Raw genomic sequence first — 19,713 nt, 5'->3', positions numbered from 1 at the left:
TTTCCACACTCCCGATTGCATCAGAATTTCATTTCGTGCCTTTCCCTCCCGGCGCTGTCGAGTCCATCCAGAAATGGCTGTCCGTGGTTGTTTAATGGATTCGTCGTAAAAAAAAAAAAAAAAAATACAAAAATTCACTTCAATGCTTGAACCCAGTTTGCCCGAGAGTCGACATTTCGGCGTGATTGTTGCGTTCGTGACACTTTCCACATTTCGCGCAAACGCTCGCGGAAATTTAACTCCGAAGCTATCCCACGTTGAACGTAGTTGCCGTTCTAAATTTTTAATTAAATCTAAAGAGAGCAGGATAAATCGATACCAGAGCTACTTTGCAGCTTAGTAAACGTTTAATCTCGTCGCGCGATTGTCGCAACATTGATTTTTTTCTTTAATTTTCTTGCGATAGAAATTTTTATCCTTGTGTAGTGAAAAATTGTTGTTAATTTCGGTAGTCTGATTCGCGAAATAAGTATATATACCTAATGTAATGGCAGGTAGAAATCGCTTCTAAGGCGGCTCAAGACCGTGGTGCAGCCTATACGCACACAAACACCTGTCATATATCTATATCTATATAATATATATATATATATATACACACACATATACACACACACACACACACATATATATGTATGTATATTTGATGTATGAATGTGTGTATGTATATATGGTGACCGCATAAATCACGCTCATACACGAAATGAAGCTCTGCACCACGACTGACCAACCCGTTTTCTGATTTACGATCTCGAACTTTGTCCCCAGCCTCTTATCTCGGTAGATATTTTCGGGCAAGAAAAAGTCCGGACCTGTATAACACTCTAAAGCGCGATAGAATCGGAGAAAAATCTTATGGTGATCAATGTTCTAATAGTAATCCGTAAGGAATTTCGTCGTACGGAAAATCAGGTAATAACTCCTCGATTTATGTCTTCATGCGGCTTTTTCTCACGAGTTCTCACGCGTCAGCCGCGGTTCACTTATTTACGAGCTACAGTACATATCGTTTATTCTTATCGAAAGTACGGCGGTATAGCGACGGTGGTGACAAATCGCGGCGCCGGAATAACAATGTCCTATCTAATATTTCTGTAAGACTTTTGAAATATCGGACAAATTCGCATACGCATGTTAGGCAGAACTTTGTCATTCGGATGCCACGAAATGACGGAAGATATTTCAAATATCGAGATCAGGATGTCTCTCGACAGCGGTATATTCTCCGTTAAATAAGTGCACTTATACGAAGCTTTTGACGCGGGAACACACATTTCGTCGTCTACAGTATATTATTTTCCACGTTGGTATTCGCCTAATTAATACTTTTTATTTTAAATAGATATTACGCCGGCATGCCTGGCCTAAGTTGACGTTATGACGAAGTAATATGACATTACGGCTCGCGAGAGCTATGCACGGTATGAAAGATCGCGTCTGTGTTTGATGTCACAGGCATTGTATCAAGCTATTATAATGCACGCGAAGTACGATACGTGTCACGCCGATGAATAACAAGATTAATGAAAATCTTAATCATAGGAACTTTGGAGTTGGGAATACAACGGCGCGCTCACGCGCGCGCAAGTCTTTATTAAATATAGCCGCGTAACGTGTGTGTGTTGTATTGCCGAGCTGGAGCTGTAAATTCAACCGGGCTGGTTAATACTCATGCCGTGCTATGTCGTTGCGTTTTCCGCATTGATACAAATCGCAAGCCTTGCAGAATGTATATAATATATAATAGATGCGAAGATAATAGAATAAACGAAATATTTTATGCATCGTTATTTCTGTGAGCTTCATTCTTCCCATATATTAAGATACAACGAAATATTGAGAAATATTGTAATAGATAAAATAATCGCAAACAAGGGAAATATACACCAAATAAAATAAAATACATAATAATAAACGGTTTTTACGTGTTTTCGTAATGATTGTATGAGCTAATTCAATTGTTCACGAGCTCTTCCATTATATCAAGAGACACGGTAGTGTCTCGCGCCAAGTACACGCGGAGCGAGACCGACCGTGACTCTTTTACGCGACGCGACGGGTTGCGAGTACCCGAGATGTTGAGATCTCGATAACGAGTGAACGGATCAAGTTCTAAGTAGGCTTGATCGATAGCTTGGGGTCCAATTAGGGGGGGGTTTCTCTCATAATATTCCGCTACGTGCCTTACGAGCGGAGATATTGCGACGCAAAGTCCAAATGTGAAAATTTATTTTTAAGATACTTTCTTCTACGTCAACCGCTCGCATTCATTATAACATACATGTAACAAACAGAGAACGTCACTTTCACTTTTTCGCCGCTGGCGGCGCAGGTATCGCCAGTTTCGATATCGCGCGCGTATTTCGAAATTAGGTCGATTGACTTATCGGTCAGGAAGAAGATTTTTATTTAAGTAAATTAGGTAATCTATATCTATAAAGGAAGATGTCCTGACTGACTGACTGACTGACTGACTGACTGACTGACTGATTGACTGACTGACTGACTGACTCATCAACGCCCAGGCCAAACCCCTGAACCTAGAGACTTGAAATTTGGAGGGTGTATTCCTCTCATGACGTAAGCATCCACTAAGAAAGGATTTTTAGAAATTCCACCCCTAAGGGGGTGAAAAGAGGTAAAATGTGTTTTTTTCACGATTGTTTTGACTGACTGACTGACTGACTCATCAACGCCCAGCCCAAACCCCTGAACCGAATTTTTACCAAAAGTATATGAAATAGGGGTAGAATTTTCCGGGGAGTGCCACTATGTGTATAGTTTTTTGTTATCGATTTTCTGGAAACCGATTTTTTTAATTTTTCCTATTTTTCGAAAAATAATTGATCAAATCTCAACAAATTATAGATCAAACAGGGATAGAATTTTCCGAGGAGTACTATGAAATGTATAATTTTTCTACTATGAAATGTATAATTTTTCGTTACCGATCTTTTGGAAGCCGGTATCAAAATTTTTTCAATTATTTTCCGAGGAGTACTGTGAAATGTATAATTTTTCGTTACCGATTTTTTGGAAGCCGGTATCGAAATTTTTTCAAATAATTTTTACCAAAAGTATGACTGTCCTGACTGACTGAAGAAATAAGGGGGTGAAAAGGGGTAAAATGTGTTTTCACGACTGTCCTGACTGACTGACTCATCAACGTCCAGAAAAAACTTTATTTTTTATGAAAATATTTTTTGATTTTAGAAAATGATCAATATGTCCAACATTAATTCCAGGAGAAAATATTTCAAAAAATTTAATATTTACACCAGAGTTCTGAGGAAAAAAAATTTAATATCAAAAGTTAAATAAATTAAATTTTATTTTATAAAAATATATCATTTCTTTAAAATCTTTTTAATTGAATATCTCGAATTTAATTAAGCAATGTATTCACTTATATAAATGGAAATAATTGATAACTCATTCTTCTGTTTTATATGTGGCATGCTTCAAATATATTTATCATCTTGCGAGGTTTGCCTCGAACACTACAAATTTAAAAAACTTAACGTAATCATTGCTGAAGAAAGTTCGAGAGAGAGAGAGAGAGAGAGAGAGAGAGAGAGAGAGAGAGAGAGAGAGAAAGAGAGGGAGATAGTGTCTTTGTAAGGAGAAGAAGAAGACGAAAGGAAGGGAGAGAACAGAGTAAGTGGTAATATGTTTTGAAAGACAGGAAATTTATAAAAAAAACGTAATTAATGTTAGAGAGAGAAAAAGAGAGAGAGAGAGAGTGTGTGTGTGTGTTTGTGTGTATGTATGAACGTTTATTATAGCCTTTATATAGTTTTCTTTATTCTTTAAAGATATTGAGAGTCGAATTGGAAGGAAGGAAGAAGAAATAAATTATTCGAAAGTGAGATTGAAAGATAATTTTTTAAAGTAAAACTATTAGAGGAACTGTATTTTTTGAAGAAGAGAAAGACGAAGAGAAAAATTTTTTAAACAGGTAAAGTTATATACGTGGTAAATTTAAAAGATGAAAACTTAAATAATTTGGGACATTTTTATTAATGTTAACCATTAAAAAAGCATACATTTAATAAAGAGTAAAATATATTTATTTGAGATAGATTTGCATAATTAATAAAATTAATGAAAGAAAGAAAGAGAGAGAAAAATAAACAGAGAGAGAGAGAGAGAAAGAGTTATTACTTTTTTTTTTAAATTACTTTTTTAAAAATCTATATCTATAAAGCAAAGATATTTAACGGCAGGAAAAGGGCCAATAAATCTAAACCGATAAAATAAATATAACATATATTTTAAAATTTACTTTAAAGAAATCATAAATTATTATCTGTATTATTTTAAGCAATGAAACTGGATATAGATATAGATAGATTAATTTGTGAATTTCTATTCCTTTAATTATTATGTTTCAACATACTATATTTAATTCAGTAACTTACTATCATAACAACATAATATTGAAAATCATGAAATTATTACGTTTTAATAAGAAGGTTATTTTGTTGATACCTAGCCATTGCTGGTTGGTGCACCTAGAGGGTATTTCGTTTGTGAATTTTTATTTATGTAAATATTATGATTCAACATACTATATTTAATTATTAGAATTGTTGTCATAGCTTAACATAATATTTACATTCCTGAAATTATTATGTTTTAATAATCGTTATCTGTTTAATTTAGACAGACAGAAAAAGAAAGAGAGAAAGACAGAGAGAGAGAGAGAGAGAGAGAGAGAGAGAGAGAGAGAGGGAGAAAGAGAAAGAGAAAGAGAGAGAAGGAGAAAACTGTAAAGTATCTTTTACGTTAATTTCGTGTTTGCAGTTAATCAGGTAATTAGTTAGTTTCTAATAAAGAAGGAAAGGCAATAGTATCGATTTAGATTTATTGACCCTTTTCCTGCCGTTAAATATCTTTTCTTTATAGATATAGATTTAAGGAAAAATAATTTAATTTTTGAGAGCGCTTTTGTCACTTTTAATTATTTAATTTTTGAGAGCGCTTTGTCACTTTTAATTAAATCGGGATGGCAATCGATTTTTTAAATGTTAATGGGGAGATGGTACCTTACACTATTGTCCCCATTATAGGGGATGGAGCTTGCCTTTTCCGGGCCCTCTCCTATCTCATGTATAACACACAGTTAATGGCGAGGGATGTGCGTGAGATAATCGTGAGTCATGTGGTGGATAATTGGGAGGAATTTTCAATTATGTCCCACGACAGCTTGGGGAACAATTACAATAGTTCTAGCGAGTATCTCGATGAAATGTCGAAACCCTTTACTTATGGTGGTTTATGCGAGTTGGTGGCGGCTGGGCAACTTTTCGGGTTTGTTTTTGAGGTTTACCGTAATGGTAAGCTCTATGAGAGTTTCGGTGAGGAAGGTAACCCTGTTAGGAGAATACGTTTCACACAAGATATTTCTAAGGGACATTTTGATGCGTACGAACAACGTAAACCTGATGAAGAGAACAACAAACCGTCCTTCTCTCAGCCTGACTCAAACTCACACCTCTCAAAGCATATACTTATTCCTATTCCTAATGAGGCTCATGTAAAACGACGAAAGAGATACACTAATGTCAAAAGGAGGAAGCAACTTATAAATGCGTCCAAAAAATATGCACAGAATAACCCTGAGGTGCACAGAACAGCAGTGACTAGGTACCAACAAAAAAATCCAGAAATGCACAGAACAGCGGTGACTAGGTATCAACAAAAAAATCCAGAAATGCACAGAACAGCAGTGACTAGGTATCAACAAAAAAATCCAGAAATGCACAGAACAGCAGTGACTAGGTACCAACAAAAAAATCCAGAAATGCACAGAACAGCAGTGACTAGGTACCAACAAAAAAATCCAGAAATGCACAGAACAGCAGTGACTAGGTATCAACAAAAAAATCCAGAAATGCACAGAACAGCAGTGACTAGGTACCAACAAAAAAATCCAGAAATGCACAGAACAGCAGTGACTAGGTACCAACAAAAAAATCCAGAAATGCACAGAACAGCAGTGACTAGGTATCAACAAAAAAATCCAGAAATGCACAGAACAGCAGTGACTAGGTACCAACAAAAAAATCCAGAAATGCACAGAACAGCAGTGACTAGGTATCAACAAAAAAATCCAGAAATGCACAGAACAGCAGTGACTAGGTACCAACAAAAAAATCCAGAAATGCACAGAATAGCAGTGACTAGGTACCAACAAAAAAATCCAGAAATGCACAGAACAGCAGTGACTAGGTACCAAAAAAATAATCCTGAGGTGCACAGAGAGGCAGAGTCTCGATATGAACAAAGTAATCCTGGAAGAAGAGTAGAAAGGCGAATACTTCCGTGGACGGTTAAAGCTCATTCAGGTATGGCATATGATCCAGACGTGGCTTATGAGACAGAGAGCACTATAGCTTTGGGAACCATGAGTCACAAGTGCAAATATTGCAATGCTCTTAAATGGCAGGAAGAATCCCCTGGCATGTGTTGCAGCGCTGGAAAGGTGCAACTTGCACCCTTAGAACCTCTGCCCGAGCCTCTATATAGTTTGGTAATGGGCAGACATCCAGAGCACGTTCACTTTATGAACAATATTAGAAAGTACAATGGTTGCTTTAGTATGACATCATTCGGCGGTAAGCAGGTTCTACAAGATGGCTTTATACCGACCTTTAAAGTTCAGGGGCAGGTATATCACTTGGTAGGAAGTCTGCTGCCATTACCTGAACAGGAAGCTCAATTTCTTCAAATTTATTTTGTGGGAGAGGATGACAGGGAAGTGCGTTTAAGATGTAGCAATTTTTCAGATGTCAAACAGGGATTAGTCAAAGAACTACAGAGAATGCTACATGACGTCAACACCTATATAAAGGACCTGAAAACCACTTTGGATAAGGTATCTCCAAATTGCAAAAAGTTTGAAGTTGTTATCCATGCAGACAGAAAACCAGATGACGCTCATAGAGGTTGCTTTAACGCACCAATAGCAAATGAGGTAGCTCTGGTGATTGTGGGTCAGGAATTCAACAAGCGAGACATCGTGCTGCAGAGCCACGATAACAAACTGCGGCGCATCAGCGAGGTCCACCGGTCGTACGACGCCTTGCAGTACCCGCTCATGTTTTGCCGTGGCGAGGATGGATACTCGATTGCCATTCCTCAGCGAGACCATCAGACCAAGTTGCAACATAAGAATTTAGTTTCCGCAGCGAGCTTTTACTCATATCGAATTATGATTAGAGAAGGGGAAGTTAACCACTTAGTGTACTTCCGTTCTCTTTTTAGTCAGTTTCTGGTTGACATGTACGCCAAAATAGAGACAGAAAGGTTGAACTATATTAGGAACAACCAGGCGCAGCTTAGGGCAGAAAGCTACATTCACCTGAGGGATGCCGTGGGAAGGCAGGATGCTGACGTTTCTCAGCTGGGTAAAATGGTGGTGCTTCCGTCATCTTTCACTGGAGGACCTCGCTACATGCATGAGCGGACACAAGACGCAATGACATACGTTCGCTACCACGGCCGTCCTGATTTGTTTATCACTTTTACCTGTAATCCAAAGTGGAAGGATATAACAGATGCATTATTGCCTGGGCAAAAAACTCACGATCGACACGACATTATAGCAAGGGTATTTCATCTTAAGGTGAAGAAAATGATGGCTCTATTGAATAAAGGTAGTCTGTTTGGAAAAGTGTGTTGCTATATGTACTCTGTGGAGTGGTATCCAGTAAGTCAAAAAAGAGGAAACGAGCGAAAACGAGCGACTGCTCACGATTGCTAGGCTAGCAAAGTATCGGCTGAACACACCCAATGTAGGACACGTAGATATCGAATTCGAGGTATTAATACATGTAGACACCGAAAACTACGAAGCGCACTATGTGGACCTCGTCATCGGCAACTTGGAACACGTGGCCATCAAGTTCAAGGTATTAATACACCTGGACACCGAAAACTATAGAGCGCGCTATGTGGACCTCGTCATCAGCAACCTGGGACACCTAAACATTGAATTCAAGCTTGATTCATAAAAATCGACTTAAAATTTCCCTAGCGGCAGAATTAAAATTATGTCATGACATAATAAAAATCGCTGAATTAAAATTATGTCTAGACATAATAAAAATTGGACAAAAATTATGTTTAGACATAATAAAAATTGGATGAATTAAAATTATGTCTGACGTAAAAATAATTATCAAAAATATCGATACCTGAAGATATCGGTACATATACAGTTGCGAACAACATTCAGTAAGACACGCAAATAAAAATAAATAAAGAATTTTACAGTTAACGACTTATTAACATTAATCATGCTTTATTGCGATTATGTTTTATGTTGAAATTGAAAAATATATACAAGGTGTACAATTAAAAGGGTTACAGATTATTATTTTTAAAAAACTGAGCAAAATATTAAATTGTTGTTTTCTTTAGAAATAATAGTCCGTAACACTTTTAGCTTCATACCTTGTATTATATACGGTTTATGAAATTTTAAGATATATTGTTTATAAGATTAAGTTGCGTAACACTACAAAAAGGCGTGATATCCGTACAAAATTACCTTTTTAAAAAAAAGGTAAAAAAAGGCGCCAAGTACACGTATAGTAGTGTATATGTTGTTACCTAAAAAAAAAAAGAAAGTGGTAGTATTATACCTCGAAAAAACCTAAGTAACAAGTGGTAGATCTTTATATCTCGAAAAATCTCGAAAAAATCTAAGCAGTAGTATTTTTATTTCCGAAAAATTATAACCCAAGTGATACACGTCACAAAATTATGTTACCTTATCAAAAAGAAGAGTCGCGCTTCAAGTGATCTATTACAATTACAAAAAAGAAATGATATCTCTTTAAGTTAGAGCGCCAATTACAGAGAGAACGATTGCCTCAAAAAATAATTGTTGCACTACATTGAAAAATCTTTACATTGTGTCAATTAGAAAAGAATGTATAATAACAATTTTAAAAGATTAAAAAATTTTATTTAAATTTAACAAGGGAATACAAGATATTTAAATACAAAGTTATTTACATGTGTATTTTTTAATGGCCACAAAGAATTACAGAAGTAACAGTACAAAATAAAAATATTTTATTAAAATACATAAATTTTTCTTGTAAAAAAACTTGGCGCTGCTAGACCTTTTAAATAAATAAAAACAACAATAAATAAAAATAATTCAGAGAAGAATACAATGGGAGTAATATTAAATGATTATCAGCGTGGATGTGGGAGTGAGTGATATGGGTGTGCGTGACTACGCGGACGGCGGATAATGCGGCTTATAATTAAGTATAGAATAAGTTTATTTATTTATTTAAAATTTCGAGGTCTAGCAGCGCCAAGTTTTTTTACAAGAAAAATTTATGTATTTTAATAAAATATTTTTATTTTGTACTGTTACTTCTGTAATTCTTTGTGGCCATTAAAAAATACACATGTAAATAACTTTGTATTTAAATATCTTGTATTCCCTTGTTAAATTTAAATAAAATTTTTTAATCTTTTAAAATTGTTATTATACATTCTTTTCTAATTGACACAATGTAAAGATTTTTCAATGTAGTGCAACAATTATTTTTTGAGGCAATATACATGTTCTCTCTGTAATTGGCGCTCTAACTTAAAGAGATATCATTTCTTTTTTGTAATTGTAATAGATCACTTGAAGCGCGACTCTTCTTTTTGATAAGGTAACATAATTTTGTGACGTGTATCACTTGGGTTATAATTTTTCGGAAATAAAAATACTACTGCTTAGATTTTTTCGAGATTTTTCGAGATATAAAGATCTACCACTTGTTACTTAGGTTTTTTCGAGGTATAATACTACCACTTTCTTTTTTTTTTTTAGGTAACAACATATACACTACTATACGTGTACTTGGCGCCTTTTTTTACCTTTTTTTTAAAAAGGTAATTTTGTACGGTTTTTTATCACCGCGAAAAAACTTTTACTGAACCCCCATCACTCCTGATTTCATTGCAGTCGATCGATCATTCCGCTTGCGTATCGTGACTGCCTCTCGATCATATCCCCATTCAGCAGCAGATACGCGGAATAAAATGCGACACTACCTTATAACTGCCGGCGCCATACGACGCACTCGTCGGGTAATAAGAAAATCTTAATCACCGAAACGTGGAATCTCCGACCGGGTATGCGAAACGGTCGCGCGCACCCTCGCCCTCGATCGCGTGATCTATCGTCCTCTCTCACTTTGCCATGCAGAATCCTTTCGAATTCTGATCTGAGCGATCATTATTCTACTGATATCGCGCGATTACGCGCCGCTTCCACGCGAAACGTTTTTCCAAGACGACGCCCGCAGCGTACGGCGACGGCGACGGCGACGGCGACGGCGGTTTCGGTAACGATGACGGAATTCACTCCAATTTGACCGCCGTCGGCGTCGGTCCTCTTCCTGTCCGAGAAGTAACGCGCACGAGAGAATCCCGTCCTCTCCTTCCGCACGGTAATATACTCTGGACAGGGCGGAATCGCGCTTGTCAGTCTGGTTACCGCGAATAATGGATGCGACGGTAACTCACGTTAATGAAGCGTGCCATTTACATCTCCTCCGTCTGCGTCGCCCCAGCTTCTCTCTGCGTATTTCGATCTGTTCCTCGGATGACACCTCGCCTACCTCATCCTCGTACATTCTCCCCGGTTCGCTCGGCATCAGCCGTTCCGAGGGAAACGTCTTCGGTGCTTTCCGTGTTCAATTTCATCAGCCGGCTCACAAGCTACTTCTCTTCCATCCTTCCTTCCTTCCTTCATTGGCGTCAAGAACCCGGCGGTCGCCAGTAGAGGTATGGATTCGATTGGCGAGAAAGCCTATTCAGGACGATCGGCTCCGCAGTTACACCCATTCGTGATGCTCGAGTGGAAGAGACTGAGGTGAACGTGTACAGAATCCTGTACGCTGACAGGATTTGACGAGAGGACGGCGCGCACTCTAAGGGATCACAGACGCCCCGATGATCCTTGAACGCCGGCCCGCAAATTCGGGACTGGTATGAGGATGTCCGTCGATTGATTGATAGCGCGCTGGTGGATACCGCAGCGATGTTCGCGTCGAGAAACGTTCGAGAGTGGTCTGTCAATCGACTGCTGATACGTTGAAAGATGCTTGTACCGAGAAGTAACATTGTATCTTATAGAGCTTCCAACTATATTTAACGCATTTGAAAAAATGCATTTAATTGAAAGAATAGCTCGTTAGATTTTTAAATCGCGCGTGTCGCGCCTATTCAACTATATGACGTAATTCAAAATTAAATCGAATGAAATATTTTCTGACTCCAAGCAATGTACCTAACAGTATTGCGTGAATTTTTTTAAATTAAATTCAACGTCGACTTTTCTTTTTAAGAGGTCCAATTATCCTGGATTATTGGAGAAAATTCTCGGTTCTGTGTTAACACGTGAAATACTGCTCAAATGTATGTAGCACGGTCTTCGAAAGCCCGGCAGCAAGAAATGGGAGGGCGCGTAGCGCGGGATCACCTCTTTAACTCCCGAAAAGCCTCGGAAAGAATGGGAGAAAAGGCCACACAGCAGCCCTTCTCCTCGTTCCTTTAACCTCGACTACGTCGACAGAGCGAGAAAACTTGCAGACTCGTTGGGTACTAATGGCGTCTCGGGTGTCGAAGTTTGATTCGAAGAAGGCAGTCCCTGGGGCGCAAGACACGACGCGACTGTGAAAATTCTTTCGGACTGATAGCCGCGGATAACTTCAACTCGGACCAGCGCCGGACCGTTCGTGCCCCACGTAGCCAAGACAGCCCACAACTTTTCGCGATTTATTTCGTTGCGATTGATGCTTTCGTCTAGAAAAGGAAAAACGTATGGCGTGTTGGAATTATTGGCGGTAGATTCACGTCGCGATCCTCGATCAAGGGGAAAGAGCTTCCTTCGTTCGACCGATGCTCGAACTCGACCGGTTCACTGCTCGCCGTTAATCAAGAATTTCGCGAACTCGCCGATAGAGTTAAGAAGAGAATATAATCCTATCGCATCTCGAGTGTGTAAAGTTTAAATAATCTGATATGTGTGTATGTGTACTTTATTTTGCATTTTTGTTTTTAAATAAAAATATTAATTGACGTACGACACGTTCAACGTATATTTTAATAAACCTTTATACATCTCTTTATAATGTAAACAACGTTACAATTATATATGTCTCGATCAGCAAATTTGAACTTTCCTCGCAAAACGATGACGATGCTCAAAAACCGAAAATGATTGAGATTCTATACCTTATCGTGTTTAATTAAAGCAAAAAATAAGCTTAGCTATTAAATGCGCCATTTTAGATATAATTTCCTACTTGTCTGAATGTATAGAAGCAGTTTTGCGAAATTATTCGTGCATGTCATTTACTCGCGACCCGTAACAAACGGAAGTTGAAAAGGAATTCACGTGGGCCGATGAACGACTTGGTACGGATAGCATGGCGAATGGCGACCCTATATCTACTTCGATTCCCAACTATTCGCCGAAACCCGCCGTCAGCGTGTCGGCGCCGTTCGTTGGGGAATACTAATCAAGTTTTCCGACGGTTCGTAATAGGGGAGAAATTAATTCCAACTCCCCAATTAATATCCACGGAATACTGTATGCCTAACATTCTCGATCCCCCGATACGACAGGCGTATCCGTTGTTTGGACAACAATGATATCGTATCAGTGTTCATTATTTTGCACCTTTTGTCGTATTCCGCACGATGCTCATTAGACGTTTACTGACAAACATCCGAGGAAAACGAGCACAGTCTTTATTCATCACATTAATCCTCTGATTGCCAATAGAATTTAAAAAAATTCACGTTTTATTGGTTTAGCGGTTTATTTTAATCCATTCATTAAAAATCGACAACGTGATTAATAGTTTCTCCAGTAGATTGTTTGAAATGTCATGAACTAATAATTAATGCCAATAATCTGTTAGAAATAGCGAGCAATTCGACATTACCATGAGCAATCGAATGCATACGTATCCTTTGATTAATACGACAGCCGGATAACAACGAGAGTGGATAATAACGGAATATTGAATTATTTCATCCATTTTTTTTTTAATAACGCGATGTTGAAAACGATGCTCGTATAACTGTGTGATTTAACGAGACTATAAAATATGACCGATGCAATTGAAATTCGTGTAAATTTATGGATGTTGCAATGTTTACATAATTGGATTACGTGCTGCAACTATTGAAAAATTTATATAATAATTGGACATACTGATTTTGTGCAAATTGCACAAAATCTGACGGCTGTGCTTTACCCGTGAATTCGAGGCAGTTTACATCGAGCTTTTGTATGTATAAGCGTATTGCAATTACGATACGCTGCGGACTGTATTAATGCTATAACGTTAGCAATGGCGAAGTAATTTCCGCGCGATAATTAAAGTCGCCGATTCTATTTGCTGGCCGCATTATTAACGATTCATTCAGTTTCTAATAATTCACTCAAAGATGTCTTTAACCGAATATTTCGCGTCTATCTAAATCGAAATTAAGCTGGTACGATAATTTTACTCAAGTCAAAATTATATAAGAAACTGCGCTGCAAACAAATTATTATGTGGACAGATATTAAGATGAAATTTCCATCACGACTGTCACAACCATTCAATGTCTTCCTCATAAATACTTTAACCATACGCTATTCGGGAGATAGAGAACTATACGTCGTTAGTTAAGCGTGTGTGACAGGCTATAAGGCACAGCAATACTCATGATAGCGGCATGGTCTCTAAACGCGGTTAGGCCGGCGAATACATTTGTCCGGCTGATTGGCAGGTTGTAATTGCGGCTGAGACCAATGAGAACACACGTGGTCTCGGTATTGCAAACCCTGACCCATCGTATATTATGCGTCTATTGCACTTACAGATGAACGTTTCACATGCGCGAGGCTAATAAAGCCTTGCGGTAGTCGAGCTTAATCCTTTTTGCGCGCACAGCTCACAACGTGCCTGGCATTAAGAGCTCGTCGTACCACGTATGCGACAACTTCGTTACGTAATCGCAATGTCAAACGCGTAAACCTTGTGACCTTTTTTTAAGTGAACGTCGCATTGCCACTGCCCGATACTGCGGGACGCACCGCGCTTTTAAAAAATCCAATCATGTTCGAGAAATTTTCAAAAATGGAGAACGTCGAGTTACACACACGTACGTGTCTCTCATTGTATCAGAACTTTTATAAAAAATGAATACATATGCGAATACATGGGACAGTACGTTCAACAAATATGTATCGTAATTTTTAATAACAAAGTAATGAATAAATATATATAAAAGTCGTTAAATAAAATCGCTAATAATTCTCATATATAGAATTTCAAGTAACTTCTATGGCGTATTCAAACGCCGTATTCAATGTCAGACGCGCGCTGAAAATATCATCCATCTATCGTTAGGTAGACGCCGTTGATCATCCCATACACGCGGTAGTCTGAATCTGGCTTTTCTCTTTAAAGCCCGGAGGCGTCATTCGCCGAACGAAGAGAGAGTCCGGAGAGTGTCTTCCCTGTCTTTTCGCGTGTTCTCCCATTTATCAACGCGACTTCCATTAATATCCGACAAAATAGCACGGCGACGCGACATCCCATAGAAGTCATGAACGTCCGTACGAAGCGAGGATAAAGAATTCCACGCGCGGCCGCGCACGTACGCCGCGCCGCGCCGCGCACCGACGCTCGCGAGTTCGCGCGCGTACCACGTGCGAACGCGCGATATGCCGGATGTTTGCGACGTGATTTCCATCGGAAGATTCAGCTCGCCTTTGTTGCATGCATTAAGCATTTTGCTGGTAGGTATAATCCCGCAACTCGCATGAATTTAATATGCTATTCAACGACAAAATTAAAGAATCGTCTATGAAGTTGGCACGACATTCTATAATACAAATTTCAAAAAATACTAAGAGTCCTAGTATAGCACTTTCCATAGTTCTGCAGTTCTTGATAAACTTTATAAAGAATTTCACATTCTTTATAAAAATCGAAGTCTCTTCAAATCAGTGACAAAAATTTGCGAAAAAAAACAACTGCAAACTGATTTTCAGTAACCGGTTTAAAATCTTAAAAAATCAAGCTTTCTAATTTCATCAAGCTTTTTCTTTGATAATGCTTCTGTTCAAAATAGTGTCATTTCCAAGTTGATTATTCGATCAGTATATTTTCAAATCGTGATAACTCGGCGAAAAAACATCATAGCTGAATATCTAGAAAAGTATTTTGAAGAGAAGACTAAGTTTTCAGAAAATCTAAAGTTGGAAACAATCTTTTTTCAACTCTGATGTGCGTAATTTCGAAATTCATGTTTTTATCAATTTAACTTGAAAATGACGCTATTTGAGAACCACAAGCATCGTTGATGGAAAACTCAACGAGATTTGAAAGCTGAGACTTTACATCTTAATGCTTTTTTGAAAATAGCTCTCTATAATTTTCCGCGAGATAATGAATTTGTATATTTAATTGTTTTTATAATTCCGATTCAAAATAGTTTTCTAATTTTATTGAGAAGTGCGTATTTATATCCTGTGGCTGTAATATCGTTCGCAAAAATCGATTCATTCGTCTTTTAATTCCTTTTTATATAGTTTTTTTTATAATCAATAATATATATATAAGATTTCTTAAATTTAAACTAAGGCGTTCCGATATTCATTGTCAGTACTGAAAATCTGTACGCAACATAAAATATAGATCTTCAGTACTGGCAATGAATATCGGAATGCAATTTAAAATAAAAAATATATCTAATAATTGAGATTCTTACGAAGTCGTTTATGTAAACTTTTTATTACTTATAATCTTACATTTCACATTAGCATTCCACAACGAATCTATTCCTATCCCTATGCTTTTCGTTACATGTCGTCCTATATAAACTGCAATCTGTTTTTTTTTTTTTTTTATACTATCGATTTTGCAGGCTAAAGATTGTTTCCTCCTGTGATTAAAGTCAGAAAAGTTTAATTCGACACGTTTCTACTGTGTGAAACAGTTAAAAATATTTATCAAAATAGTGACGATTACGCTGATTATTCCGGAAGCATCGTCAGCTCAGTGATATCGTTAAGCAATCTTGAAAGAACGTGCTGAGCGTAATGCTGGTACATAACGCCGAGGTCCTGTTCGTAAAACGATAAGTGCGACGCGAATGCATGGCCCAAGGATTGTTCGACGAGCGATAACTTTTCCCGATAATGACTTCGATCGTCGTCGTCGTCGTCGTCGTCGTCGTCGTCGTCGTCGTCGTTCTACTTCTACCTACCGTTCAATCGCGGCGATGCGCTTGGGTGACAGTCTGCGGATATTCGATCACGCTAATGCCCGACTACCGCGAGTTTCCCTCTCGCTTAGGAAAGAGAAGTAAATAAGATCGCGCGTGAGACGAGACAGGACGAGAGGCGCGCAATGGGAACGCGTCTATCAATTGACTTCCAAATTAGACGACGCCTCACAACACTCATCGATATTCAAAAGCAATTAAACTTTCTGCGGATTCCACTTTTTTACTTAACCGTTCGCCCTTATCCTTCGCCGTCCATTCTTTAGTTATGCCTTAAGTTCTTCTCTCTTTCCGCGAGAATGTCAGCCATCCTTTGAGAGGAGATCTCGTTTAAGCCACGGTCCCCTTAGGTACTTAATTTTAGCCACTTTCGCACGAAAGTAAAGGAGCGTAGCCGATAAGCCAGATTTCGCGTAATCACTTCATTCTCTCTCACGAAAGAATTTTTTGAGCCAGAAAATAATGTCCGTATGCATACGCTAATGTTAATGCCAGCCTAAATAGCTCTTATGAATTTGTCAAGTATCGGATCCCTCTTATATATAAAGTTGAAATTCAATACCATTATACCCTATTAATCTCTTCAGGCATTTCGATACTTTCACCATCGTCACTACTATTACATCGCGGTAGTTATTAATATTAATATCGAAAATTTCTCAAGCGCTTTGTTATCTATTTATATTACGGGAAGTGTTATTTGCGTGAGATTTATAGGTATAAAAAATTCTAAATAAAATACCTAACTTAATATGTGACAGCGAGCAAACAACAAACATCGAAGATATACGATAACAATAAGGAACGTTCAGCTTCATTAAGCGGTCGGGTAGGTAAACGAGAAGTTAATTAACGTTGTATTATCTAGCAAAGTTTAGGAAGCTCGCGGTTTCCTTCTCCAACGTCTAACATAAAGTAAAGTCTACAAACTTCCACGCGGATAGCTCCGGAAAGAAATTACAAGTGGCAGTAAGCGAGACAAGTATCGTCTTCATTGCTGGTGATTGTACTGTTAATCCGGCGTAGCTAGTCGCGATCTTATCAGGAAACTGCAACGCACTGTCACGTAACCGCAGCGCGCGCGCGCCAGAGAGAGAGAAAGAGCGAGAGGGAGAAAGAAAATGGGTGAACGCCATCCGATATGGAGAAATGAGGCTATGCCGAGAACACGTTATGCGCGACTCTCTGTAGCCGTGCGGAACAGGCATCTTCTGGATAATTGTGTACATATAGTATCCCGGAACTCGTACACTTTCTCGTAATCGGAGATTAATTTAAGAAAAATCTGTTGTTTCAACGGCACGGCGTTGATAATTTTCGTAACATAAACGAAAAAGAAATCATGTGCAAATAAATTTTCTATCAAAATAAAGGGATTATATAATAGTTGATTTTAAATGTAACGCAACCAAGTTTTAAATTGAGATAATATATGTACGAGAGATACACATGTGCGCGCACATATTGACGTACGCCGGGATCTCTCTACTGCACTTTGTTTGTTCATACTGTAATATTCCATAGTATGTTCCTTACGGTCCAATTATTTGCATGTTTAAAACTTTCGACGTAAATGCTTGAACGTTAAAGTAAATGTGTTTACTCGTGTTCTTCCTCGCTGTTTTAAAAGACGACGAAGAGAATGCTGGCTATTCCCCAAAATGAATTAAATTTAAGCATAAAATGGTAATTTCAAAACAAATTTTTTAACAAATTCCATGTGTTATTACTGAACCTTATTGTGTCATTATATAACGTGGTATATAAAAATGAATATCTCATTCCCTTAATAAAAATTCCTTCTAACTTGTGTTTCTAAAGTTTCTATAAGATTCGCATGAAAACTGTATTAAAATTTCTCAACATGCCTATATAAAAGCAGTCTGAAAAAGTTTCCAACAGTCGAATAACGTAAAAATTTTTTTAAAATAATCATACATTTTGAGAATCTTTTGTAATAATTATAATTATAAAAAAGTAGAATGTAATTAAATTTTTATATAAAACCAAAAAATTGTTTAATTAAATTTTCAAAGCACTAGTAATTAATTTTTGTTTTCTACAATACATATCATACTTAATATTTTCTAAGTTAAAATAACTGCTATACAAAAGCAAAAATTAAAAAATAATGTTAAGTCTCGCAACTTAATATTTAATTATATATTTGCTTTTATTTTTTCCAAGTATAATTTTGTGGCACACAGTCATTTTAGCTTTTCACGAATTTATTTCGACGGAGGGATGCTGGATGAGAGGAAGGATTCGCACACAGCGGAGTCAAGAGCTACTAAAGCTGGTATAAAAAAAACCAGTTTCTATTATCCGTAGAGATGTACGAAAGCCTTCGGAATATTCCGCAGTAAAGCGTAGATACATAATCTCAAGCATGTGCGCGACAAACGAGCTTCTCCATTATGGTTTATCGTTTCACAGATCGAAACGCGGTATACAGCACAATTTCCCGATTGATCAATACCGCGACGAGTTGGAATCGCGGACATGTATTTTTCTACTTTTACAGCACCGCAGAGCAAATGTTGACTCGCGCGCTTGTTTTGAGTTACGTTTCTTCCGCATCTCCTTGCGCATAGTCTCAATCGAGCAAAGTTTTAATATTGTTTAAACGAAAAGAGAAGTTTACACGCGATCGTTGGTAAACTACAAAACTACCCATGGTTTACGATATGTATTTTATTCTGTCATTTTTATTATTAATTGATTTCTGCGCACATTCGAGAATGCATGTGTAAAATAGTCGATTTATCGATCCACAGATATTCCGATATTTTCTATATTCTGACCATAGGATATATCCATTGTTGATCAGTAAGATATTCTATTCTAAAAATACTGCGTTTTATATAGTTTTCGCTGTAAAGCTCCTCATTTATGATCGATAAAAGAAGGATTTTTGAAAGAAATACATTACAATCGACGTTTCTTTAAGCCCTTATAAGATTTCAATTAAATTCATCTTTTCAGATCGTGTTTTCAATTTTAGCGTGCACACAGCAGCTTTCGTTACGGGCAGATGAAATCGCATCGCTCCATTATGGTTTATCATTTCAGTATACTGACGGAATTGCAGTTTACGGTACGATATTGGTCGCGTGTGCTATATCGATCAATGGCACTAGCCATTGTTGTACTAAATTGTACACGTCGAATTTTACCATTTCCCCGAATACTGAATACAGATATGATCCACTTGATTTTTCCCAATGCCCTCTACTCGCGCCGTTGCATGTTCCGTTTGAAATACATGTACTTCTAGTGAATTTTGCAAGTACGTTTAATTTACAGAAACATATACCCCTCACGAAACAGTGACATACGTTAATCGAAGTTATGCCAGACATATATACGGCAGCTACCATCACGATTTACATTCTA

General features: G+C 37.6%; 2 protein-coding genes across 2 annotated transcripts in view; one reads left to right on the top strand and one right to left on the bottom strand.

Moving 5' to 3' along the window:
- LOC143904600 (zwei Ig domain protein zig-8) overlaps window positions 1-19,713 on the bottom strand; it is a 177,406-nt gene that overhangs the window by 91,601 nt on the left and 66,092 nt on the right. The window lies entirely within an intron of this gene.
- LOC143904579 (uncharacterized) lies at window positions 6,353-11,145 on the top strand. The gene is made up of 2 exons (XM_077419381.1): window positions 6,353-7,714; window positions 11,044-11,145. The coding sequence occupies exons 1-2, from the start codon at window positions 6,353-6,355 to the stop codon at window positions 11,143-11,145; spliced, it is 1,464 nt and encodes a 487-aa protein (XP_077275507.1).

The sequence above is a fragment of the Temnothorax americanus genome, unplaced genomic scaffold (genome assembly GCF_048541705.1).
Source record: "Temnothorax americanus isolate GAGA-0224 unplaced genomic scaffold, ASM4854170v1 Scaffold54, whole genome shotgun sequence".
Lineage (NCBI taxonomy): Eukaryota > Metazoa > Arthropoda > Insecta > Hymenoptera > Formicidae > Temnothorax > Temnothorax americanus.
Note: the sequence above shows the minus strand (reverse complement) of the source record. Positions and strands in the feature narration are given on the sequence as shown.

Coding starts and splice junctions, on each gene's coding strand:
- LOC143904579 (XM_077419381.1), top strand. CDS start 6,353: ATGGCATATGATCCAGACGTGGCTTATGAGACAGAGAGCACTATAGCT. Junction 7,715..11,043: donor ACTCTGTGGAGTGGTATCCA/GTAAGTCAAAAA, acceptor ATTGATTGATAG/CGCGCTGGTGGATACCGCAG.